General features: G+C 49.0%; 7 protein-coding genes across 7 annotated transcripts; 3 read left to right on the forward strand and 4 right to left on the reverse strand.

Annotated features, from left to right (window-relative positions):
* Positions 1 to 448: 448 nt before the first annotated feature.
* F4812DRAFT_440150 (Aldo/keto reductase) lies at positions 449 to 2433 on the forward strand. Its single transcript, XM_047935126.1, has 3 exons — positions 449 to 1059; positions 1132 to 1439; positions 1575 to 2433. The coding sequence occupies exons 1-3, from the start codon at positions 783 to 785 to the stop codon at positions 2265 to 2267; spliced, it is 1278 nt and encodes a 425-aa protein (XP_047787537.1). The 5' UTR covers positions 449 to 782; the 3' UTR covers positions 2268 to 2433.
* An 84-nt stretch (positions 2434 to 2517) lies between these two features.
* On the reverse strand, positions 2518 to 5834 carry F4812DRAFT_452594 (glycoside hydrolase family 35 protein; the record flags this gene model as incomplete). Its single annotated transcript, XM_047936370.1, has 5 exons — positions 2518 to 3815; positions 3862 to 4570; positions 4640 to 4699; positions 4811 to 4864; positions 4959 to 5834. The coding sequence occupies 5 exons, from the start codon at positions 5832 to 5834 to the stop codon at positions 2518 to 2520; spliced, it is 2997 nt and encodes a 998-aa protein (XP_047787538.1).
* An 862-nt stretch (positions 5835 to 6696) lies between these two features.
* Positions 6697 to 8880, reverse strand: F4812DRAFT_137059 (4-coumarate-CoA ligase). Its single transcript, XM_047929590.1, has 2 exons — positions 8270 to 8880; positions 6697 to 8213 (listed from the first exon to the last, which is right to left on the reverse strand). The coding sequence occupies exons 1-2, from the start codon at positions 8664 to 8666 to the stop codon at positions 6847 to 6849; spliced, it is 1764 nt and encodes a 587-aa protein (XP_047787539.1). The 5' UTR covers positions 8667 to 8880; the 3' UTR covers positions 6697 to 6846.
* Positions 8881 to 10216: 1336 nt separating this feature from the next.
* F4812DRAFT_452596 (putative siderophore iron transporter mirB) lies at positions 10217 to 12139 on the reverse strand (the record flags this gene model as incomplete). The annotated part of the gene is made up of 3 exons (XM_047936371.1): positions 10217 to 11133; positions 11192 to 11808; positions 11904 to 12139. 3 exons carry the CDS (start codon positions 12137 to 12139, stop codon positions 10217 to 10219), a joined length of 1770 nt encoding a protein of 589 aa, XP_047787540.1.
* A 1406-nt stretch (positions 12140 to 13545) lies between these two features.
* Positions 13546 to 17540, forward strand: F4812DRAFT_452597 (putative ABC transporter; the record flags this gene model as incomplete). Its single annotated transcript, XM_047936372.1, has 2 exons — positions 13546 to 14500; positions 14530 to 17540. The coding sequence occupies 2 exons, from the start codon at positions 13546 to 13548 to the stop codon at positions 17538 to 17540; spliced, it is 3966 nt and encodes a 1321-aa protein (XP_047787541.1).
* Positions 17541 to 19937: 2397 nt separating this feature from the next.
* Positions 19938 to 21103, forward strand: F4812DRAFT_462072 (alcohol dehydrogenase; the record flags this gene model as incomplete). The annotated part of the gene is made up of 2 exons (XM_047937975.1): positions 19938 to 19998; positions 20103 to 21103. 2 exons carry the CDS (start codon positions 19938 to 19940, stop codon positions 21101 to 21103), a joined length of 1062 nt encoding a protein of 353 aa, XP_047787542.1.
* Positions 21104 to 22222: 1119 nt separating this feature from the next.
* F4812DRAFT_466673 (cytochrome P450) lies at positions 22223 to 24800 on the reverse strand (the record flags this gene model as incomplete). The annotated part of the gene is made up of 7 exons (XM_047938565.1): positions 22223 to 22695; positions 22854 to 23020; positions 23148 to 23262; positions 23349 to 23782; positions 23891 to 24177; positions 24381 to 24654; positions 24741 to 24800. 7 exons carry the CDS (start codon positions 24798 to 24800, stop codon positions 22515 to 22517), a joined length of 1518 nt encoding a protein of 505 aa, XP_047787543.1. The 3' UTR covers positions 22223 to 22514.
* Between the last annotated feature and the right edge of the window lie 1020 nt (positions 24801 to 25820).

Here is a 25820-nt window from a genome sequence, read left to right on the forward strand (position 1 = left end):
AGGTTAATAAACAAAGTTACAGCTTTTCACAATTAGGGAGTTGCTAGTACATCGAATCCCAGCTCTGTAAAACCGAGACCATGGATATCCTCGCGCTGGTTGATAGCTTCTCTACAGGAATTCGCCTATGCACCCTGCAACTAGAAGCCTACCTCCTACCTCCTACCTCCCTAGTAGGTAAGCACGATCTTCGATGCGTGCATCGTCGAAGGAACTTAGAAGAGTCGTACGATGGCCTGCTTGTCTTTGTTACCTTACTGTCCCGCTTGAATCTTGAGTTTCTGCCAAGGTCTCACTACCTTAGGTAGTATCTGGAGATTCGAACCTTACTCCACTTCCGGAGACTAGCCCTAAGTCCGGATCTAACGCATCGTGGAAATAGGAAAAGGGAACATTTTCCAATAGACGAACGACTTACATCCTATAGTCTTGCCACTTACTATATAATGTCTACAAGATGTAACGCAATATACCCATATTAAATCCACATCTTGGATGGTCGCTTGCTCATATGCGATTTGCATGATATGGATATCCTGCCGTTGGTCAAAAGGGGCTCTTAACAAATTGCTTGCGGCTTCCTTGATCATCAATATGACGGCCATTTTGGCCGGCGTTAGCACTAGGCCCATTCGTGGATAATACCTATCTCCTAGAATCAGGTATGTTACCACGTATTCGATTTCTCAGCAAATGAAACCATCGCCGATGGAGGCATTGGCTTGATTTATGCAGCCTTGCTTTGTAATATTAGTTCAAAGATACTTGCTCGGCAGTACTTCATGAGTATATATAGAGGAGCAGTTGTCGCACTCTATGGTAAAAGTGTTCTGAGCCCAGATCACCCTCGATTAATACCCGTGCGATCTTCACTTTCACTCATCATCACTCGTCATCACCGAGATTCGTACAAAATGTCTGCTAGCACAGCTCTACCACCGGCCCCTCCGGCCAAGTCCCCTCTAGGCCGCTACCGTCTCCTTTCCCCTACCGCATCAGTCCGCGTCAGCCCCCTATGCCTAGGTGCGATGAATTTCGGAGACGCTTGGAAAGACTACAGTAAGTGATAACGGCAATGATTGCCCACCTAACCTAGGTCCCTACTCTATTAACACTAACGACAACGTCCAGTGGGCGAGTGCGACGAGAAAACCACCGAGGAAATCCTCGACTACTTCTACGACCAGGGGGGCAACTTCATCGACACGTCGAACAACTACCAGTTCGAGGAGTCGGAGAAGCGCCTCGGCGCCTGGATGAAGCGGCGCGGCAACCGCGACGAGATCGTCCTCGCCACCAAGTTCACCACCAACTTCCGCTCCGGCACCCGCCGCGACGACGGCGAGATCATGATCAACTTCACCGGGAACGGCTCCAAGAGCCTGCACACCTCCGTCCACGCCAGCTTGGAGAAGCTGCAGACTAGTTATATCGACTTGGTTAGTCTGACACCTTTTTTTTTCTTACCTCCGTTAAGCTTAGATCCCTACCTACCTCCTATTGTAATTAGGTACCTACCTCTAGATGCGGATGTATGCGTATGTGCATGCGCATGGCTAACCTTTCCCCCCCAGCTATACGTGCACTGGTGGGACTTCTCCACCAGCATCCCCGAGCTGATGCAATCCCTCAACCACCTCGTAGCCGCCGGCAAGGTGCTATACCTCGGCATCAGCGACACGCCGGCGTGGGTGGTCAGCAAAGCGAACGAGTACGCGCGGCAGAACGGGCTGCGGCCGTTCAGCGTGTACCAGGGGCGATGGAACGCGGGGTCGCGGGACCTCGAGCGGGACATCATCCCGATGTGCCGGGCGGAGGGCATGGGGATCGCGCCGTGGGGCGTGCTGGGCAGCGGGAAGTTCAAGACGGAGGAGCAGCGGAAGAAGGGCGCGGCCGCGGGGCGCAAGAACGAGGCCACCGAGAACGACGTCAAGGTCAGCCGGGTGCTCGAGACGATCGCGGACCGCAAGGGCACGCTCGTCACGAGCATCGCCCAGGCCTACGTCTTCAGCAAGGTGCCGTACGTGTTCCCCATCGTCGGCGGCCGCACGGTCGAGCATCTCAAGGGCAACATCGAGGCGCTGAAGATCAAGCTGTCCGCGGAGGATATCAAGGAGATCGAGTCGGCGATCCCGTTCGACATCGGGTTCCCGAATAACTTCTTCTACGGGTCGGAAATCCCCGAAATCCCTGCCCAGATGTGGACGTTGGAACTTGGTGGTACTATAGATCATGTGCCGGAGCCGAAACCTCTCGGCAGAGAGTAAACTCTTACTATTTTAACTTTTCTATGATCTAATCATCTTGTACAGCTTATAATTGCGATAGTTATAAATCATTCGTGTTCGTTTATGAAGCAGTTGCGCACATAATAAAAAAGGGGGCGAGGTTGATCAAGCACCTAACCTAACCTAACCTACGTAATTCGCAGAATTGTGCAATATTTCATATAAAATATTATTCGATATTATTAAATTCGTAAATAGCAGACGTACATTTTATCACTGCATTTTCTCGTTAATAAGCACCCTCCCTCTTTTTCCAGCCGGGGCTATCCACGAGCCTAACTTCCTCTCTTGCCGTCAGTACCGGCGTTCCAGCCACGAGTTCAAGTTTAGGAATCTTGGCACCGCCTTGTTCGAGAGCCCATAACGAGATGCCGACATAGTTTGTGCCGTGGTAATTGAGGATACCCTCCGGCACAGGGAATACCGTCTGCGGACCGATATTGCTGCTTAGCTTGCCAAATTGCCAACCATTTACGTATAGCTGAGCCCGGTAGACACCGGAGGTGGCAGTATCGTTGGAAAAAGAGAATGCCAGCGGAATATCCCATTCGTCAGAAGGTAGATCAAGGTCGAAGGAAGTCGAGTAGAAAGCAATTCCCGGTAGACCGATGCCTTCTAGCGGAGAGTGAGATACCCATGATTCAGTTGGCGCGCCTGGGAGGTGGTAGCCTTGGCGCTCAATAAATAACCCACCTTCATTCAACGGGCCACGGACGCGATCCAGGTAATCTTCGCCACCAAGATTGCCTGTTAGCTTCCAGCTGATGGGCGTATTAGTAGCCTTGGAAGTCTCTAGCCTCCACCCCAGGATTCCCCGAGGCTGCTTCATTTCATCAGCAATAATCCAGTTCTCGCTTAATCCCATGTTCTCTACGACCACGGTGAAAACATGCTCTGTTCCAGCTTCAAGTCCAACGCCAGTGACATCATATTTGCCTTGATAGCTTGCGTTTGCTGGATTTCCGCCGAACGATGAGAGAAGGTGGTCGTCGAGCCATACCGACACAGCAAAACCGCTCCCACCTTGTGTCCACAGCGAAAAGTTTCCTTCATTTCCAGTAGCCTTGAAATGGCCTCGGTATAGGAGTACTCCAGTGTGGAAACCATAATCAGATGAGTAAGTCGAAACAGGAGCAAAGAGGGGCTGGTAGGTATTATCTGTGGATTTATGATCTGCTTTTGTCCATAGTGAATCATCATATCCCTCCTGGATCTCTGGGAGCGAGTCTATGTACTTCCATTCGAGATCTTCCAGTTTCGGAATAGTAAAAGAAGGGCTATTGACGGAAATATTGGCAGTCGTCGCGAAGACTGATGACTCTGTTGAAGTCTCTGCGCCGTTTATGAAGACCTTGGTCCCTGAAACGCCTAATACTTCAACAGTTGTGGACTCGTTGAAGTCGGCTTTGATGTGTAGCTCATTATCCTTCAAAGAGGCAGAACGCACAAGGTAGGGCCCATTAATAACCACCTTTTCGTTCGTATCCTCAATATCCGTAAGCCAATACTTGTATGCCGTGTTGCGATCTAAAGATGGTTAGCGCTAGAAACGGATATTGCACGATAGACTTACTAAGTAGATAGACAAAGAGGTTATCGCCGATATGGACGATAGATCGTTTATTAGGCGTGGCCCAGTTTATGGTCAGGAACTTGGAGTCGCTGCTTGTGATACTGTACGATTGATCACCTTCAACTTGCTTGACTTGGTCATTCCACGGCTTTTCGATCGCAAATTCATTGTGCTCATTCGGTCCGGCATAAAGTATAAGAATCGTTTGGTTTCCTTGCTTCAAATGTGTGAATACGTCGGCTGTCGAGTAAAGTAACCGACTGCCTTGAACATCGTAATCGGTAACTATTACTTTCGAATCTCGGCCATGGAGACTTAACGACTGATTTGCTCGAGGAATTGTAAGGGTGCCTTGAGACGTTGGTAGTTTTACCTTGTATTTCGTCGATTCAAAGCTCGAGTAATTAGTATGTCTGACCACGAAGAAAGAGGCATCATCTGTGCTGTTTGATAGTATCGGTGTAATAGTGATATCAGGGTTATCACTGTAGACGTTATTCGAACTCTTTCCAGGAGTTGCTGTAAGATAGCTAGGACTGGATTGTAAGAACGTTGCTTGAAGTTTTAACTCCGAGTACTTCTCCCGTGTGATGGTTCGGTCCTCCTTAATGACACTTCCATAGTCATATGAGGTATATCCGCCGGGGTGCCCGAGGTTACCCCAATTTGTGCCACCATAAATCATGTAAAGATTATTTATCGTCACACCCTGTATATGTCAGCTAAGCCGTACGCTTGCGGTGACTACATTGCATGTCTCGGGGGTTTCCATTCTTACCGCCGCATAGTTATTCTTGTAGAAGACTCGCTGAAACTCGTGATTCACAAGCTCACTGCACTATACAATTGTTAGACTAATGTTCGGAGATGGATTTTCTACGATCCCATTCAGCTTTACAGCAAACGGCTAAGCTCGTTTGTCAGTGTCGTTGGTGATGTTAAAACCTACTTGCTCGAAGCCCCAACCTCCCCAGGGATCAAATGAACCGGCTTGGAATTCAACCTAAATAAACATCAGCAAAGAATAATTAGACAATGTGGCCGAAAAATTAAGAAGGAGCGAGTTGGGATAACAATAAGTCATTTCTTATACGTACTATCGAGTAGGGTGTCGACGGGCTCTGCTCGAGATGATTGCTTCGATAATTCGTAGGCAAATTTCCTTTGGGCCAAACAGTCGGATGTGCGCAGTCGAACCCTAGGGGATAACCATCGTGTCCATAGATGTCGACTTCACCCTCGCCGGTTCCGGGAGCATTGTGACCCCCGGGGCTCGCGTCGTTGTTTATAAAAGGAACGACTATTCCAGCATCCCGCGCCTGTTGTAAGACATATTCCATATATGAGCCGTCCGGGAAAGGCGTATAATCGCCGGCACCCGAGTACTCATTCTCCGGTTGGAATAATATCACCGGCCCACCATTCGTGATTTGAGCGTCTGCAATTATCTTTCCGATATGGGACATGTAGTTATCCGTCGCATTAAGGTAGTCCGGCGCGCTACTCCTCAGAAGACCGCGAACTCGCTGGAGCCAACCAGGGAAGCCACCGCCGCTGACCTCGGCATTGATATAAGGGCCGGGCCTAGCGATGAGGTAAAGCCCAACCTTCTGAGCAGCATCGAAGAAAGGCTTAAGGTCGAAAACACCCTCGGCAGAGAACTCACCAGGCTTCCCTTCCAAGAGAGCCCAGTCCACGTAGAAGGAGACGCAGTTGAAGCCCAGAGCTTTGACTTTTTCTAAGACGTCGATCCAGAGTGATGGCACAGGTAGCCTGAATGGATGGAACTCGCCACTAAAGATCAACACTCTCTCGCCGTTGACAAAAAGCGAGTGCTTGTCCCAAGTGACAATATCCTGCGCAGCGTTCCGTTTCTCGGCAAAGTCCCGTATTAGCGTATCAGGCCGTCCACCGCTGCTGAAAGCATAGCTCAGCAGAGCTTGAGTCGCGACTAGAAACAGTGACGACCTCATTGCCAGTACCTAGCAGAGTCCCAATGGGAAGATGGAAGAGGGAAGTAAGGCACGGGAAATTATTACTAACTAAGCATCGAGGAACTTAGCTTAGGTATTTATGTGGTTTAAGTTACACCGCGGACGATACGCCTAGGCTCGACCTTGTCCCTATACAAAGAAAACCCCCGGGCCTCGGGCCATATGATGTAAGGCCATGTTGGGGTATTGTGGGGTAAAATCAGTGCACGTCGCCAAAGATGGGGACCGCAAACTTCCATTTCCGGTAGACGAGCGGGAAAATAAGTAAAAAGTAGAAAAAAAGTTTGCTCACGATGAGCGGCCGGGCGGCACAGCAACACGAGAGCAAACCCGTAAGAGGAAGTACAGGTGAGGAGGCTCGCCAGGCTCGTACGGTGTAAAAGGTAGTATCATCGTCTTCTCCACAAATGAGAGTAGAGTAGTAACCCCAGCGTCGTAATGGCGAAGCGGAATAAATCCAACTGGGTCGCGAATACGGCTACATATTATTCCATCACAAGGATTCTTTCATTACGCAATTTGGATGAGGTGACCCGACGGTTCGGTACATCGTGTACCGATAATATGGAGAACAAGGCGGTAAGACTCAGATCGAGTTTGCATAGTCCGTTGTTACGAATAGACTCGAAAGTTCCACGGTTCGCAATTATAGTCTTAAACGAGTTAATTTCACAAGAAAATGCAGCGTAAAAGTGTCGACACGAACTGCGAAGAATAGGGGAAAGTTAAAACAGATTGGCTCATGAGTGGCACACTCACAGTTGTCTTGGCTGTGCGAGTGCTTATCGATAAGTCGAGGATGTTATAGTAAAGATTGGAAGTCTCAGGTTACACCAAAAATACAGTGATCTCTATTCATCTTAATACCAAATTATCTAGGCCCTAAGATAACCTGCTCTATCTCTAAACTTTAAATAAATTTATTAATGTAACTTAGGTTAGGTACCTGGTTAAATCCAAAACTTCTTTATAGTCCAACTTTTAACTCTCCCTACAGCTTCTCCAAACGTCTCTTCCTCAAGATCTCCTCCCCAAATCGCGCCATCTCGAATTTCTTCACCTTCCCACTGCCCGTGAGCGGGATATCGGCCGGCACGCCATCCTCGCCTAGCCAGAACACGTGCGTCGGTGCCTTATGCCGACCCAGCTTCTGCTGCACCCACTCACGCACCTGCTGATCGCTCGGTTTATTATTATCTTCCCCATCCCCTTCCTTTCTCGCCGCCGTCTTCCACTCGTCAGCCAGCTGCAAGAACGCGCCGACCACCTCTCCGTAATGCGCGTCTTTCAGCCCTGTAACCACGGCTCGCGCTATGGCTGGGTGCGCTAGTAGCCGCTCCTCGATCTCCAGCGGGTAGATGTTCTCGCCGCCGCGGATGATGATGTCCTTGAACCGGCCCGTGATGCTGCAGTACCCCTGCTCGTCGAACACCGCCTCGTCGCCCGTCCGCAGCCACAGCACCCCTTCCGCGTCCCGCTGCATCACCTCCGCCGTCTTCTCCGAGTTGTTCCAGTACCCGGCCTGCAGCTGATACCCCGCGATGCACAGCTCGCCGCGCGCCCCCAGCGGCACCGTCTGCCCGTCGTGGTCGACGATCTTGGCCCGCGCGTGCGGCATCAGCGTGCCCACCGTCGTCAGCCGCTTCTCGATCGCGTCGTCCGTGAACGCGTTGAAGCACGTCGGGCTGGCCTCGGTTAGCCCGTAGCTGCTGGTGAACTCGGTCATGCCGAAGCGCTCGACTAGCAGCTCCATGAGATAACGGGGCACGGGGGCGCCGGCGATGATTCCCGTGCGCAGATTCGTGCAGTCGAAATTAGGAGGGAAGGGAAGGCTAAATAGGGTATCGAACATAGCAGGTACCCCGTGAACTGCCGTGCACCGCTCGTCCGAGATGGCGCGCAGGACGGCGGCCGCGTCGAATGTCTCCTCGGGGTACACGATTTTGGCCCCGTGGGTTATGACGGCCATCATGCCGAGCACGAGGCCGAAGCAGTGGAACATTGGCGGTGGGCAACAGAGAATATCATCAGGAGTGAACCGCATACGATCGCCGATGAAGCGAGCGTTATTGACGATGTTATGGTGCGTCAACATGGCGGCCTTTGGCAGACCTGTGGTACCACTCGTGAATTGCAGATTGCAAACATTATGCGCAAGAACCTTCTTCGCAACGCGGTTAACATTGCTATTGCTTGCCGATCGTCCTTGCTTGATGAGATCTGCGTATGTCGGGTATGACCCCGACTCCCCTCTCAGGATCACAACGTTGGGACCCTCCTTCTCCTTAGCCAGTTCTGCCAACAACTTGGCATTGCTCAACTTCCCAATTTTCTTCGTAGTGAAGAATATTTTTGATGCTAAACGAGGATTTAGAAGATCAGCGAAGCTTTAAAAATGCGTAATAGCAGCTTACCTGAGAATTTCAACGCGTGCATTGCTTCCGTTGGCGTGTATGTGTTGTTCAATATCACCAATATGGCTCCAATACGTGCTACAGCGAAGAATACCGCAGCGTATTGCTCGCAATTACCAGCCATAATACCAACGCGGTCTCCGACGCCTATTCCGAGCGAAAGCAGAGTCCTTGCCAGCTGAGAGCTTTGCTGGTTAAGCTCATTGTACGTCCACCGGGCACCAGTCCAGGGCGTGACGATGCATTCTCGACTGCCGTGGTGTTGACATTGGAGATCCAAAAGTTCACCCAGAGTTAAATCCACTAACGGGGGATCTACCGGGCCTTCTAAGTAAGACATCGGTTGCCTCTGAAACTGAGGATTTGGTGTTGCCGAAGGGGTCGACTGTGCCGCCATTTTGAGATGACTATTGGGAAAGGAAATAACTGAATATTTCAGCTGAATAGTCCTCTCCCCTAGTATGAAGGGATACTATGCGTAGACTTTGCGTAGGTGTCGACGCGGAATTACCGACACGGGATGATATCGGTGACGGAGGGGGCTACCGCTTAGCAACAGAAGAGGCTTCTAGTAACAGAGGAGGCTTTTGACCAAGCCCGTAGTTCTTCAATTCTTTTGCCTCTCCTAAAACTTCAAAATCTAAACATGTCTATTATGCCGCGGTAAGTATCATACTGACATAGGAGGTGGTAAAGTCTGATGTCTTCACAGTGAGAATATAGAGATATACTAACATCCAACGAAAAACAATAAACAAATTAGTAACTCATAAGCAGCCCCCCTCTTAAGCATGGAATAGCCGGAGTATCTATCCCATTCTAGTATTTACTCCCCAAAGCTACGTCTTCGCGAAATTCTACCGAAGCCTATGACTACGTCCACGTCTAATGCGGCGGGCTCCATGATAGATAGTAGTACTTGTACGTAAAACGGCCTACCAGGCCAGGTACCTTTAACTAGTTCGTTTATGAAAAAAAGGACCCAAGTTATTATAAAATACCCGGTAAGCGGGCTGATGGAACCCCATCGAGTCCAATTCCCTGGAATACGTAACGAACCAAGAAAGAAAAGAGAGACGGGGAGAAGAAAAAAATAAAATAAACGCCGTCCATCCTTGTAAACCATGCGTGTAGTAAGTAGTAATTTGGTCTTCGTTGGGCCCTGCTTCCACGTATTATGTTGTATTGTACATTAGACGGTGGGTCAGACAGGGAACGGCGAGGGAAAATTTGATCAAAGAAAAAAAAAATCTAATCAGCGGATCTGATAAGATCAAATCATCATCATCACCATTACCATCACCGCAGCTCCCCGGCTTGTACCGTTGAATCGTGCATCTTCGTGCGAGATCGGAGTGCACAACGCTACCGTTCAAGTAGTGAAACGCTGCCAAATTATTACGACCCTCTTTTGGACTGACATGCCTGCCTGCCTTACCAGGGGGGGAAGCGTTGTACATACTTCTGTTGCAGTATACATGCTGATACCTTTCGATGTACCTCGATGTCTACCATAGGTATCTTTCGTATATTGTACATTTGTATCCATTCACATACCTAGCCGATTTTTCAATGTCTTCCCTTATTAACCTGAGATAGATTCTATTCTATTATTGTGGAGCTGATCAAGCACTCTCTTAGTCTCTATGCACGCTGTACCTATGGAAGAAAAACAAGAAAAACCAGTTTCGTTGATGATATTTTTTAAATGGTGTATATAGCTCTAAATACATGCATGCTTCTATCATAAATGCTACGCTTTAGATATACCTTAGGTACCTAATAAGACAGGTACCTATCTACGCAAACTCACTAACGCCTGTGTACAGGTACCTGGTATGTAACACGCTCAAGTCGCCAGATATGCCCAATTCTAATGCACAACTCAACTCAACACAACACAACTCACATCATCATCGTCATCATCATCATTCCAACTACTCAAAATCAAAGCACAGTTCCCTTGACCTGCTTGGACTGGCTAACCCTAACATCCTGCCACACGCCCACGGCGAGAATCTCAAAAAGCGATATGAGGGTGCCGGCGATGCACATGCGGGTCTGGGCGACGCCGTACGCGGTGACGATCGCGGTGCGCATCGCGCTGCCCACCGGGTAGCTCAGCTGCCTCTTGAGGTCGGAGCCGATGAGGGCCAGCTCGTCGGGGGGCACCTCGGGCAGCAGCCTGGCGAGCTCGACGGGGAGGGTCGTGTTCCAGATGGCGCCGCTGAGCGAGCTGCCGATCGCCGAGCCCGTGTAGTACGCCAGGCCGAGGATCGCCATGATGGACGCCAGGTCCGAGTGGTCCGCGATGGCCATCACCGCGATCTGCTCGCACATGACGAGCGTGCTGCCTCCGATGGTGATGAGTATCTGGCACATGATGACCCACACGATGTTCGTGTCGGGCTGCCGGAAAACAATCATCAAGGCGCCGCCCAGAAGATGCACCGGTAGGGCAGCCAAAGCAAGCCACTTGAACCTGTCTGTCCGTCTAATCAGGTACCCGACTACCACGGCCCAGATACATGATCCAAGACCGTAAATATGGCCAATGTAGCCAGCTTGCTGGACGGTTAAATTATGAACAACCTGTAAATAAGATGTATAATAGCCGTCCCATGCAAAATAAGCAATGAAGATAATGATAGATAATAAGAAAGCCCCCGCTACGTTACGGGAACACAAGAGCGAGAATCGCACGAACGGCCGCTTCGTTGTACGCTCGTGAACGGCAAACGCGACGAGAAACGGGACGCCGAATAAGGGCGTAATAGCAACCACGCTGTTGACCGCGGAGCCGTGCAGGGAAAACGGGACCAAGATTAGAGTTAAGCCGGCGGCGGCAAGGAACATCCCTAAAGCTGCCAAATGTTAGACCGGCAGACCATGCACGCATAGATTTAGTTGTCAAGAACATACCGTCGAAATCGATCAATCCTTGGCGTAATTTCGCCGTAGTCCACGGGCCACTCCTAGCGCGCTCCGAAAGCAGGCCTAGCTTCCTCGCTTTCCGCGCGTTGAGGATTAAAATGGACAGCACCGGCAGGGAGAGCACGACGAACAAAGACGCCGAAAGTCCAAACGCCCACCTCCAACCGCTCCCCTGGAGGAACGCGTTGGCCACCACGGGGCCGAGGAACGTAGTAATCAAGGTGGGCGAGGCGTTAAAGGCGAACGCGAGGATCCGGTCCTTGAGCGACGACGTGTCGGCGATGATGATGTCGAGGACGTATGTGAACCCGCTGATGCCCACCTGGTAGATGACCTCGGCGGCGGCGTACGTCCGGACGCTCCGGCTCGCGGCCATGAGTACGAGACCTAGGGTCGCGAGCGCGATCATGCAGGCAAGACCTTGCGGGCGGCCCCAGGAGTCGATTAGCTTGGCTATGGGCAACTTTAGAACGCCGCTCATGATGGACGCTATGATTCCGATGGTGGGGATTAGGGAGTGCGCGCTGAACTCGCTGACGACGTAGGGCTGCAGGTTCGACATGACCTGGTACTGAAGGGTATTCGCAAACGAGCATAGGAAAATGCTATACACAATGCGACAAACGATCAGCCAAAATAAACTGCGATATCGATTCGCAGAATGCGCTGTTATTATTTGCTGTTACGAATCACGACTCACAAGAAATATGCCAAAAATAGGACAGCTTTCGACCAAACTTGATTGATAGCATCGGCCTGCCTGACGCCATCTTGAATATTGATATTTAGTCCGTCATCCGTCGAGTCGACATTGACTACCACATCATCTTTGCTAGAAGTAGACCCGTATGAATCCCTCCGAGTATGGCCACCATCATCGCTACTAGATTCCCGACCTAGCAGCGGCGCCTGGCTAGCTATCGTGTCTTCTTCCATGTTGTTCGACGGGGGAAGACGTCGATGAAGTTTTGACATAGATATCGACTCCAGGATGAAACAAAAAAAACTTTTCAGTTAAAATAATTGACAGTACCACGTTAATATCTATCGTTGCAATATGCCTAACCTTAGGCATTCGCCCAGGATTCTAGGTAGTGGATGTCGGTCATCAGGCCACCCTGTCAGCTGATGGAACCTCTCAGCTTCACCCGAGACAGGGCAAAGACGTGGGGGGGTGGTTAAGGGGATATGATATATTCGCGCAACTTTTGACTCAGAGTGGCTTAGCCACGGGCGCTTCAAGTCTATAAGTATGTTGCTCGTACAACACAAGAAATGAATAATAAGTAGGAAATCTTGAGGTTTTACAGAATACAGAGCAAGCCATCAGACAACCAAGCTGATTGAAACAAGTCAAGTCGCACAGGGCGATCCGAGCCTTGGGTAGGGCAGATTGAATCCTAATCCTAGTATTGTTTCGCAACGTCCTGCGTGTCTGGTAAAACGGGTGTGAGTGATAACTACCACCCACCACAAAAAAAAAAAAAAAAAAAAAAAAAAAAAAAGGCCTGAAAAATGCCCAAAAGTAGCAGAGTAATAAGTGCTAAAACCAAAACCAACCCCCCCAAGCTGCCTGAATAATGATGTGTTGTCCCTGTGGGCCGAACTATTCTCTAGCGCCATCAGATAACTCAAGTAACAATTTAAAACAAAGCATGATCCACCAGTAATCTTGGCTTGGCTTACAATGATCTTATCAGATGCTGCATGCCAAGACCCAAAAACAGCGTTGTCCTACCACTCAAGGTTTAGTGGTTGTTTAGTGGCTGTTGATCATGCTCCTCGACCCTTTCAGAACCCTTTTAGACCCCGTTCCTCGGACGCAAGGGAATCCCAATCATTCTCTCCATGTACAACATTGTATCTTTTGTACTTTGGAGTTAGTGTTACATCATAAAATCTATATACCGATGCAGAGTCTCCGAAATGAGAAGGCACTTTTTTCAAGGTTGAACTTATGGGGTCCGTTCTTGGTTCCATCTAGCCACGTCTCGGCATGGATGAGGTTGTATTGACATTTACTACGGCGCATCGTGCTTCCGGATGCCGGCGAGGAGTAAAAAAAAAAAAGATGGATCCAATTGGGTCTATTCGCTTCGGGGGGGATAATAAAGGAGAAAAAAATTCTTGTTATGCTGAATATGTTAGGAGTTTCGTGATTCAGGCAATAAAGATCACAGACGTCTAAGGATTTCGTCACAATGGGTGACGCGCCTCAGAACCATGATTCGAGCTCCAACGGAAAAGCCAAGGATGCTGTTGTCCGTAGAGTAGCTTCAAAGGCATCATATGTAAGCTATCCGTCAACCGTTCTCATACTGTCGTTAATGAGCTAATCGACCATGGAGGGAGTACGAGGGTTCTTTCGATACTTCCAGCTCTTAACCTACGCCGAACCGAGCGCGATTGACATTTCGTTACTGATAGTTGGCACCATTTCTTCGATCGCTGCCGGAATACCGTTCCCGCTTCTCGGTATACTCTTCGGTCAACTATTGGACGACCTCAACTCGGCAACATGTGCGGGAGAACAAGCAACCTCTCCCGAGGACTATCAATCCGATGTTAATCAGAAGGTGTTGCTGGTAATGGCCTGCGCCCTGGCGCAGCTTGCGCTTGTTTACATATACACTGTGTGCTGGAATCTTTTTGGCGATCGGCTTGCTCACCGGCTACGAGAGCGTTACTTCCGTTCCTTGTTACGCCAGGAGGTGTCATTTTTCGACAAACTACCAGCTGGGGAGGTCTCTTCGCGCCTGAGCGCCGACATAGCTACCATCAAAAGTGGTACATCCGAAAAGGTTGGCGTTTACATGGGCTCACTCGCAATGTTCATCACTTCCTATGTCGTGGCCTTCATTAAGGACGCCAAACTAGCCGGTATTCTAGTATCGCTGGTTCCTGCGTTCATGCTGATGTCCCTTGTTGGTGGCCACTTTATTGGTAAATTCTCGGGCCTAGCGTCGCAATATGTTGCTTCCGCATCGTCTATCGCCTTGGAGAGTTTGTCAAATCTGATGGTTGTACATGCGTTCAGGGCTAATAACCGCCTTGAAGAGAAATTCGCCAATGAGCTCGTCATAGCCAAAAATAATGGTGTCAAAAAAGCTATCGCAACTGCTGTACAATCTGGCCTGCTATATTTCATAGCTTTCTCGGCAAGTGGGTTGGCGTACTGGCAGGGCAGTCAAACCATAGCTGATGTTGTTGCTGGCCGTACGGAGGGAGTGACAATTGGTACAACATACACCATCATATTCCTCTTGGTTGACGGTAAGATCTTTGGGCCCAACTATCGTAACTTTTTTCTCATGCCGGAATTTTAGCTTCCATTGTTATCAGTCAGATATCGCCATACCTGCAGATCTTCGGGTCTGCTACAGCCGCGCTGGAGAAACTCAAGAAGGATATCGATCGGCATTCCAAAATCGACGGAACTCTTCCTTTGCAGGGCGACGAATTTGAGACATTCTCGGGTGATGTTGCACTAGAAAATGTGAGCTTTACGTACCCGTCTCGTCCCGACGTTCCCGTAATTCAAGGCGTGACGCTTCACTTCCCAGCAGGCCAGCAAACCGCAATTGTTGGTCTATCCGGTAGTGGAAAATCGACAATTGCCGGTTTGCTAACTCGACTATACGACCCTGACCAAGGTACCGTATATGTGGATGGCCGAGATATCCGCGACGTCAATGTGCGCCAATTGCGAAGCTTTATTGGACTTGTTCAACAGGATCCCTTACTTTTGGATCGATCAGTTTTGGAGAACATAGCCCTCGGTTTGGTGAACTCTCCTCGCCCAGAGCATGCCCCCCTACAACCTATCCTTCTTGGTACACAGTTGTCGGAAGTAGCAGAGGCGGTGCGAGGCGGGCAAGATATAGTTACTGCTGCCGAGTCATATGGCGACCTGACTCTTGAAATTGTGAAGATGGCCCAACGAGCAGCGACCCTTGCTGACGCTGAGACTTTCCTTGGGAATCTAGAATACGGATTTGGTACGATTGTTGGTCCCAACGGCGACTTGCTAAGTGGCGGACAAAAGCAGCGCGTAGCATTAGCAAGAGCCCTCGTCAAAGACCCCAAGATCCTGGTTTTAGACGAAGCGACCTCTTCTCTCGATTCAGCTAGTGAACAGCGTATCCAAAGTGCTATTGACAAGGCTTCTATGGGCAGAACGGTAATATCAATTGCGCATCGTCTAGCGACTGTCAAAAATGCCGACAATATTGTTGTTATGCGCAATGGAAAAGTGATAGAACAGGGCCATCACCTTGACCTTCTCGCCAGAGATGGCGATTATGCAGCCCTTGTCCGATTGCAGAATATGGGATCGGAAACTTCAAGTATGAGCACCACGAAGGGAAGCATAACAAAGGACCCGGCCCGTTCTGACATAGATATGGTGGAAGTATCCCGAACCCTCACCATCGAGAATGTGGAAAACGAAAAGGCATGCGAAATAGCCGTCCCCGAAATTGAAGGAGATGTGGAAAAGGAAGTGAAAGTATCTGACCAGTCCAGGCCGACATGGGCTACGATTAAGAGCATAGTGGCAATAACTCGACCATATCTTCTCTGGGTGTTTGTTGCATTCTTCGCTGCTATCGTTGTTGGTGGGACATATTCCGGGTCGGCATTGATATTCGGCAACACGATCGGTGCCTTAAGCCCCTGCAATTCTGAGGATGCTATTCTAGCAGCGGGTAGATTCTTTGGCCTCATGTTTTTCGTGCTTGCCATAATCGAGTTTTTCGCCAATGCGGTGAGCTGGTCGGCGTTTGGCTTGATCGCGCAAAAGATGCTCTATAAAATCAGAGTTCTTTCTTTCCGCTCGCTATTTGAACAAGATCTACAGTGGCATCAATCTGAGAATCGCTCCCCTTCGACGTTACTATCGTATATCACGAGCGACTCAGCGGCCGTCGAGGGTCTAACAGGCTCCATAATAGGGACGATGTTCTCTATCTGTGTCAATTTCATCGCCGCGGTCATCCTGACGCTCATAATCGCCTGGAAAATAGCAATAGTTTGTCTTGCAACAGTACCGCTTATGCTTGGCTCAGGAATAATGCAAGCTCGCATCCTTAGTCGTTTCGCAGCGCGCCACGAACAAGCGTTTGCCAAATCGGTGAGCATTACTGTTGAGGCTGTAAACTCGATCAAGACTGTTGCGGCGCTATCGCTAGAGCAGGAAGTTCTTGGCACATACCGGCGCTCCCTGTCGGCGCCGCGAAAGGAGATGACGCGCTCAAGCTTATGGGCCAACTTATTCCTCGCGATCGCATTCAGCTTGTCAAACCTTATCTATGCCTTCATCTATTGGTGGGGAGCCAAGCAGATCATCGAAAGCCATTATACACAAGTAGAATTTTTCATCGTACTTATATCTCTTCTGGTAAGTGCGCAGCTTTGGGGCCAATTGTTTACCCTCGCCCCTGAAATAACGAGAGCGGGGAGAGCAATAGGACGAATTTTCGATCTTATCGACTTGAGCTCGTCAAAAACTTTATTGGCCAAGCGGGTAAATTACCACGATCCGGAGGCGGCTGTCGAGTCAAAGAAAACAGCAGCAGCATCAAATTCCAAGGGCCTTGCGGTAAGCTTCAAGCAAGTCAAATTCTCATACCCCGCGCGGCCGAATCGACAGGTATTAAAAGGTCTCGATATCGACATTCGCCCAGGTCAATTCTGCGCTCTCGTTGGGCCTAGTGGAGCCGGAAAATCGACAGTCATATCCTTACTAGAACGCATGTACAGCGTGGGGTCAGGAGTGATCGAAGTCGACGGCATGGACATATCCGCTAGGAAAGAGCCCATATTTCGAGACGATATCGGTCTGGTTCCTCAGGATAGCGTCCTATTCGATGGTAGCATCCGATTTAACGTGGGGCTTGGTGCTCGCCCAGGAACAGAACCATCAGATGCAGACATTGAGGAGGCATGCAAATTAGCCAATATTCATGATACTATTATGACTCTACCCGATGGCTACAACACGCAATGCGGTCCCAGTGGGGGCCAGCTTTCTGGCGGTCAGAAACAGCGTCTCTCCATCGCGAGAGCCTTAGTACGTAAGCCGAGGCTACTACTCCTGGACGAATCGACGAGTGCCCTAGATGCAGAGTCAGAGAGGCTTTTACAGGATGGGTTAGAAAAGGCAACGAGGGGTATAACGGTGGTGGCTATCGCACACCGACTACATACGATCCGACGCGCGGATGTGATTTTCATGATCGAGGACGGACGGTGTGTCGAAAAGGGTACGCATGAGGAGTTGATGATTCGTAGCGAGAGCTACCGCGTCAATGTTCTACACCAGACGTTGGACGGTTGAAGAAATACCTATGAGGGACATAGGATCATCTCGGGATCTATTTTTAGGTATTACTTTTTTTTCGGATATGAACAGATAATGAGATGTTCATCGTATACATAATACTTTCTATTATACATGTATAGAGTTGTTGGGAGTGGATATAGGTGTAGATAATTTTTTTTTGTATATATATTTTAATAATGATTAATATAGGGTAGTTTGTTGTTTTTGTAAAGGACGATACTGTCATGAGATCTGGTGAGATGAAAGTGTAACCACAAGCACGAGCACGAAGCTTGAAATGTGGGTACAGCACCGAGATCTCGGTGCATGGTGCCATCTCCGAGATTAGTCAGGGTTATCTATGGAATGGGATTGGACATGGAGCGAGGCTTCTATAAGAGCTGAATTAATAGGGCCGTTCCGGCCGTGACCATTACGCCATACAATTTTATGCTTGTTGAAAGAAAGATAGAAAGAAAAAAAAAAAAAAAAAAAAAAAGGAAGAGATCTAGATATCGCACCGTGCCAAGATGCTTGTATGAGATTGTCTCGGGTACCAAGGTATGGGCAATCTATGCATGATGATGATACTGGTTATATTTTTATATTGACCAGGTAAACAATAGATTTCGATTACTTCCAGAAATATATGCATCTTTGATATCACATAGTCGCAAGGACGTTATCGTCTATTTCAATTGAGTATAGCACTTACAACTTTGACAATTGCCGTACGCGCATCCGTGCGTATGTAAGTGCGCATGTGAGAATAGTATGTAATAGGTAAACGTAAAGTACCTCACATGCCCGACTTTTTTCTAGATGCGATATATGCGCTCTCGGTATATATCGTATAATAATAGACCGATTTGAAGATGAGCTGGGATTTGGTTGGGATGGGTTGGACCTAACACGAATATAGAATGTCCTCAGCTGAAAGAGGGAACAAAAATGCCACATGCCACATGATGCAGCATCCACTTCCATTCCACCGGATATGAGAAAGTCGAGAAAGTGAGTCGAGAAGTTGTTATCGGAATTGAGCATTACATAGTAAGAAGGGGTCCGTCTCCGCTTAAAAGGATGTGGGCTGACAGTGACAACATAGTTGCCCACAGCTTGTCCCCTTATTTTGCTGCTAGATAAGGGCTAGATAGGTGCTAGATAGGTGCTAGATAGGTACAACAGCTGCTATAAGACAAACCCCTGTCGCTTCCGTCACCCCATTTGGACAAAATCATATGATCAACCTGAAAATTCCATAAAATTCCACCGAGTCTAGAGCTTTCAATCTTGGCCTCGACTCTGCAGAAACTTTGGGGAAGGTTTGGTTGAACGAAAAAACAAAACCACCAAAGTAACAAAAGTATCAGAACTAATTACGCTGCAACACCCTGAGATCTGCATGGTAAATAATCCAATGAGAATGGGAATGGGACCAAAGGATGGTTTTAGCGAACGTCTTTCCCCAACTTCCCCGCGTTTGAATCCTGCAAGTTACGAATTAGGTAGTAATTGTAGGGATGCAATATGCACCCCAAAGACTTGAAGCGGAATCGACACGGGGGAATGGCGGAGTTCCGCGCGGCCGAAGGCTCGACGCTATTGTTGTTGTTTATGCAGCGCTACCAAGAGACTACCTATACCAAGGGGCTAACCAAGGGGCTAACTAAGGGGTTACCAAGTTACCAAGTTAACCAAGGGGGGCTATGATGACTATCACGGACAAAGAAAAATAACTTCTCTCGCGTTTAGTGGTGCGGCTTGGTCCGTTTGCTCCGCCCGGTACCACAATCTGCACATAAGCAAGTGAACCACCTGACATGCTCACATCTTAAACTGGTCTTCTGCGGCGATCCCATCCTTACTATGTACGCCGTACTAACCAACTCAACCAACTCACTCAACCAACTTCCACCTTGGCCCGGGCTACTCCGTATTTTGAATACTCTTGGATACGGCCTAGCTAGAACTCTAGATTCGTCCGGCAACAAGGATCCCGTTCTAGTATCCCGTTTCTCGTTCTAAGAATTCCTAGTACGCCGGTATGGATTCCCCTAGGAGACCCATTGTATTACTGTGGTGCAAAGTCATGAGAGGGGTAAGGTGACGTTAAGCATGCCACCGCAAGGAGAGATCAACGACACGCTGCGCGGGCGGGCGCGAGCTCTATTGGCCGATGCTACTTAATTTAAGATGTGAACTCTGAATCGTAACAATGAAAAGCTTATTTATACCATCATGGAAGTCGCCTCAAACACTCTCAAATCCATCATCATCATCAGACAATTTAGATATAAGTTGAATAGACTTCCGAAACTTAGACCAACAACACCCTTCATCTCATCATCATCACCATCATTATCATTTCGACCTCGATCATTCGTCTTAACGAGTCCTCAAAAAAGAAAAATGACGACTTTTGAAATCCCGACTGAACAATGGGCCCAGGTCTGCGAAAAGACCGGCGGACGTAAGTAGTAACCTCCATTACTACCCTAACATAAAAAAAACCATAACGCCCCTCTATTTATAGACCGCCTTACTTAATTCAGTGACTGACTCAACATCCAATAGCCGTCGTATACAAGAAGATTCCTGTCCCCAAGCCAGGACCTGATGAGGTTCTCATCAACATCAAGTACTCTGGTGTCTGCCACACAGACTTGCACGCCCTAAATGGCGACTGGCCCCTTCCCACCAAGATGCCCTTCGTCGGTGGGCACGAAGGCGCTGGTATTGTCGTTGCTCGTGGTGAGCTCGTCCGCGACATCGAGCTTGGAGACTACGCCGGTATCAAGTGGCTGAACGGATCGTGCTTGACTTGCTCGTTCTGCCAGGCGTCTGATGAATCGCTGTGCCCCGACGCCTTGTTGTCCGGTTACACGGTAGACGGTAGCTTCCAACAGTACGCCATCGGCAAGGCGGCTCACGTCGCCAGGATCCCGAAGGAGGTCAGCCTCGAGGCTGTTTCGCCCATCCTGTGCGCTGGTCTGACGGTGTACAAGGCGCTGAAGGAATCCGGCGCCAGGCCCGGTCAGCAGGTCGCCATCGTCGGTGCCGGAGGTGGTCTGGGCAGCTTGGCCATCCAGTACGCCAAGGCCATGGGCCTGCACACCATCGCCATCGACGGCGGTGAAGAGAAGGGCCAGCTCTGCAAGTCGCTCGGGTCCGAGGACTACATCGACTTCACCAAGAGCAAGAACGTGGTGGCAGACGTCAAGGCCGCCACGCCCGACGGCTTCGGTCCCCACGCCGTCCTGCTGCTCGCCGTCAGCGAGGGCCCCTTCCAACAGGCTAGCGAGTACGTGCGCAGCCGCGGCTCCATCGTCGCCGTCGGCATGCCCGCAGGCGCATACCTCAAGGCGCCCGTCTTCGACACCGTTGTGCGCATGATCAACATCAAGGGCAGCTACGTCGGCAACCGCCAGGACACCGCCGAGGCCATCGACTTCTTCCGGAGAGGGCTGGTCTCCTCGCCTTACAAGGTCGTCGGCCTCAGCAAGCTGCAAGAGGTGTTCGACCTGCTGAAGGCCGGCAAGATCGCCGGTCGGTACGTCGTCGACACGAGCAAATAGACGGGGACTGGTGTCCAAACAAACAAGCGAATAAACAAACAAATGGAGTTTTCAAATTGGGTGAAAGAGGTGTTACGATAATATTTTTTTTTGTTTTGATATAAATCTTCTACCGTGTATATAAAAAGTTTCGATACAGGCGGTTTGGATGATGCGATAACGGCTAGACGAGATGGATGAGTGTACCAAATGTACAATGAATCGAAAATTTCAACTATATTAAGTTTGAAGACTTCTAGAACCGTGACATCGTTGATGATAATTTTCAAGTCATGCAAGTAAAATAAAGGGGGGGTTGCACGCGAATACCGTGAGATTTTGAGCGTGTTATCCCTTAAACCCAATATGTTTTCCTGCATATTTAAATACCATCATTTATTCATTTATTCATTTATACAATAACACTAAACTCTCTAGTTTAGTAAAGTCGTTTTAGCTGATGCAAGGCCATCCCACAGGCCCAAGATAGGTTACGGAAGCATGTATGACAGTGATATCTTCGTCTCCTGTATCTAACAAACCTGTGAGTGTGCCACTCATGAGCCACGGATGTGGCTCCCTTGCTCTTCTTCAGTGTTGAGTGATTGTTTGTAAAGAAAAAAAAGAAAAAAAATCTTTTCTTTTAAATAGACAATACACACACACTTGTTAAACCCTATAATTAATTCATACTAACTACAGGACTCCTATTGAATTGTTTTAGAAGCATAATACCTACTGCTCACTTATAAAGAACTACCTCTCATACACATCAATTCTGCTTATATATTATGTTACCACCTATACTCCACCGTCAGATTAGTGTATTCGATAACTAGTATATTCAAGGTGAAGACTTTCGTTAAAGCTCCTTGATTCTGCATGGGCATATCCATTTAAGTAGCGTACGAATATAAATGTTAGAGGGATCCCGTGATGTATGTCCGTACATCGAGTGAATACGGAGCAGTAGCACGTAGAGTATCAAGTATGCAGTGTAGAGTAGTGATCTGTTAGCGCTTGTCCCTCGAAGCACCTTCGAGGGAGCAGCGTGCTCCTTATATACACCTATCCTAGTGGGCCTGGTGCCCCTATCCGCCCTTTTGCCCTATACCCCTGACAATAAACATAGGTAGGTAGGAGGTACCTAAGGTATAGGAATCCAAGAATTCGCCTGTGTTGTTATGCGAAACAATACCTCCTACTCGAGCTCATTCAATAGCCCGAGTTCAATATACAATTTAGTTAGTTCCCCTGTCGTGCTTGTCCAAACCACACCTAAGCTGTACGAATTGCTGTTCGAGAACACCCCCAGTCTTAGCCATGTCCATCATGTCCATCCGGTTATACCTACCTATCTACCCTGAGCCAACCTTCCCTTAGGTACCTAGGGGGTTCATTCGCAATGGGTATTGGCCTATGTGTAACTGGATTATTTACCTCCCACCCCGATCTCTTGGAAACGGGGCGTCAAGTAGACGTACAGCGGCGGCTTTTCCCACACGGTAAAGGACCGCTGGTCCTCGGTCCAGTTGCGCGAGGACTCGTCGAGCGCCATGTCGAAGTTGAACAGGATCTTGGCGAGGATGAGGCGCATCTCCGCGTACGCCAGACTAATGCAACACCATGCGTCAGCACTCAATACATCATCCCCATTCACACACAGTCTGCCTTCCTAGGTAATATGATGGCAGAAGAACTCTTTGGTACTTAGGTTAGGTAGGTAGGTAGGTAAATGGGCTGGATGTGATCTAGATGGCTTGGAACTTACTTCTTCCCGATACAGTTCCGCGGGCCGTGACTGAACGGCTGCATGGCGTCCCGCCGGTCGTGCACGTATTCCGGGTCGTCCAGCCACCTCTCCGGCGCGAATCGGTACGGGTCCTTCCACCACCGCCGGTCGTAGTTGATGGCCCACTGGAAGATCGAACATATAGTCTGCGGCAAGGGAATTGAGAGAAAGAGGTTAGTATAAATATATGCTTAAGGTAGGTTACCTAAGGTAGTGATCACACGCAATGGTAGGCAGGTTGGCATGTAGGTAAATTAGGTAGGTAAAACTCACGCCTTCGGGGAGGAATTTCCCTACGATAGTGGCGCCTCCTTTGGGTATGCGCCTGGGCAGATCGCTAGTGACCGGGGGGTACTGTCGCAGAGACTCGTTGAGACACGCGAGCATACTATTTTTTTTGTTCCTCTGTATCAGTGATCGATACGATGCTGGACTGGCTAATAGGAGAGGGCACCAATGGATAAAGACACTTACTAGCGCAATTTTCCAACGGACGTGAGCGTGATCTCTTCATCACTACTGAAACTACTGCGCACCTCCTCAGTCACCTTAGCGAGCGCGTGCGGGTTAGTAGTCAAGAGGTACGTCGCGCCGCAGAGCAGGGTGGCGGTGGTTTCCGAGCCCGCGACGATCAACAAGTTGGCGTTGGAGACGAGCTTGCCGAAGTCCAAGCCCAGATCGTCCTTCTTCTTGACCAGGGAGTCGATCAGGTCCGGTCTTTCGCGGCCGGATTTGATCCGCTCGTCCAGCGTCTCGGCGACCAGGTTGAGGCTGTCCTTGTTGTTCTTGGCCATCACGTTCCAGCGGAAGAGATACTTGACTAGCGGGTTCAAGCCGAGGTGGCCCAGGGTTTGGAATATGGAGTTCTCCCGGAAGGTAGATGTGATGAGCTTGATCCAAGGGTGGTACTACATATGATAAGTCAGTAAAATTTCCCCTGAAGTGAGATGACTGAAGGTTATGTTAAGTAGTTGAGGATGGCGTTGAGGAGATGGATGGTGTGGAGGGTCACATACGCCCGAGTTTTCCAAGCAGCCAAACGAGCTTCCAAAGCCCAAGTCGCCAATGACGTCGAATGTCGTCCAATTATACCACTCGCGCATATTGAGGGGAGCTTTGCCATTGTCTGCGTTCTCGTGTAATCGTTTTATCAATAATTCCACGTATCCCTTGATCAGCTCTTCTTGCTCTCGCATCGACTTGTCAGAGAACGCGTGCGAAAGCTGCCGACGAATCACACTATGATCCGCTCTGTCACAAATGAGAAGGTTGTCAGGTAGGTCGGTGTTCGGTTTGTAGAACGCTATAAGCACCTAGTTAGCGTTTGCATATGTTTTAGTTTCGTTCAACTATAACAGGTAGTCATAGTTGTAGTCACAGATGTGAAGGGCAGAGTTATATAGTATCTCATTTGCCTTTAGTAAACTGTCCTGTAGGCTAGAGATAGGTAAAAAGACACCTTTAAGAGTCACAATATGGAAACAAGAGTTCAGGAAGTTTACTTACGCATCCATTTTTCGATTTCTGATGCATCGCCCACTCGGTGGCCGTATATATCTTTCCACGCTTGGGGGTCGTTAAAGATAACTTCGTAAGGCGTAGTTCGAATGATTGGTCCGTATTGATCATGGAGTTCTCGAACCTTGGTGTGCAGATCGCCTTTTACCACGTGGTAAAGCCGCGGCAGACTGGTGTAGCGCCAAAGAAATGGCCCTGGGATGTCGCGTAAAGGATCTAAGAAGAGTCGGTAAAATAGAGTCCATACGATGTAGAGGGTTGCCTAGGTAGTTACAATGTAAGTATAAGGACAACCATTAATGTTGAAGCTTCCGACTAGAACTTAGGACTGAAGGGTCTGTCACTTACACATGCAGCCCCTATAAGGGGGATATTGATATGATCCGGGATTTGGAAAACAGACACCATGGTGAACTATGAGTGCCAGAGGTCTTACTACAGTCAAGTCTCTGCTTTCTCTTGATCAGAACCTTTCATACCACCCAGAAACTGGAGATACCCCAAGGTTATATATACCGGAAATCAGGGCACCCAATGCTGACAAGTCATTATGAGCCATCATGAGCAATTCTTCAACGGCAATGCAGCATACTTTATTACCAATCCCAAGAACCATGTCTCGACGCATTAACCTGCCTACCCACAGAGGATAGTAACCCCCGCTACCATGAGGCAACTAACAGGTAGGTACCTAGAGTTTATTCATAGTTCGACAAGGCCTGGACCGCTCCCGCCATCGTATACGCATGGCCTTGTTTCGACGAACAGGTCTCAGCCAATAACCGGCCGTAGTTTCCGAGCTGGTCTTCACGTCTAAGCTAGGTAGGCCAAATCATGATCCCAGCGGTCGATCACCCGCTCGTGGCGCACAATACAAGTACCTAGGGGATTTATGCCTTGGTCCCGGCGCTCGCAAGTCCCGGTGCACGCAAGCACAAGCCGGCAGTCTAAACCCCAGTTAGGCATTTATCAATCCACGATAGCCTCATATCTACCTAATCTATTGGTTGACCAAAAACTCCATCTGTCGCGTCATTTATGTAAGTAACTCGATTCCACTATCTTGATTAGTGATCATATAAACCCTTCGTCTTTACCTTCTTCGCCGTAAACGAGAAAAGGGCGCCAAGCCAAGCCCCGGCTGTCCTTCCGGACGCGTAGGGAGGCAGGCAGGGAAGGAGATACAGTGTTATAGAGACGACGGGCTCAACGGGCTCAACGGGCTCCTCGTAGAATCCGAAGCCTTCGAGATACCAAGGTTTTGGGAATGCCGAAGTTTAGTTCTCTTAGCAAAAGGCCGAGGCTTCTCCCCCATTACTCCTTGACGTAGCATACCCGGACCATCCTTGAGCCGCTTACGAAAAAAGTCTCCGAAATATTTTTTTTATATTCCCGGTTTAAGGTGGGCTATTTCCTATTATAGTCTTT

This window comes from Daldinia caldariorum, assembly GCF_022478825.1.
Source record: "Daldinia caldariorum strain CBS 122874 unplaced genomic scaffold F4812scaffold_16, whole genome shotgun sequence".
NCBI lineage: Eukaryota > Fungi > Ascomycota > Sordariomycetes > Xylariales > Hypoxylaceae > Daldinia > Daldinia caldariorum.

What these genes read in the sequence shown, in the direction of transcription:
- F4812DRAFT_440150 (XM_047935126.1), top strand. Translation starts at nt 783, where the DNA reads ATGAGTATATATAGAGGAGCAGTTGTCGCACTCTATGGTAAAAGTGTT. An exon ending in AGACGCTTGGAAAGACTACA is followed by an intron (nt 1,060 to 1,131) that starts GTAAGTGATAAC and finishes GACAACGTCCAG; the next exon opens with TGGGCGAGTGCGACGAGAAA. An exon ending in AGACTAGTTATATCGACTTG is followed by an intron (nt 1,440 to 1,574) that starts GTTAGTCTGACA and finishes TTTCCCCCCCAG; the next exon opens with CTATACGTGCACTGGTGGGA.
- F4812DRAFT_137059 (XM_047929590.1), bottom strand. Translation starts at nt 8,666, where the DNA reads ATGGCGGCACAGTCGACCCCTTCGGCAACACCAAATCCTCAGTTTCAG. An exon ending in GCACGCGTTGAAATTCTCAG is followed by an intron (nt 8,214 to 8,269) that starts GTAAGCTGCTAT and finishes ATCCTCGTTTAG; the next exon opens with CATCAAAAATATTCTTCACT.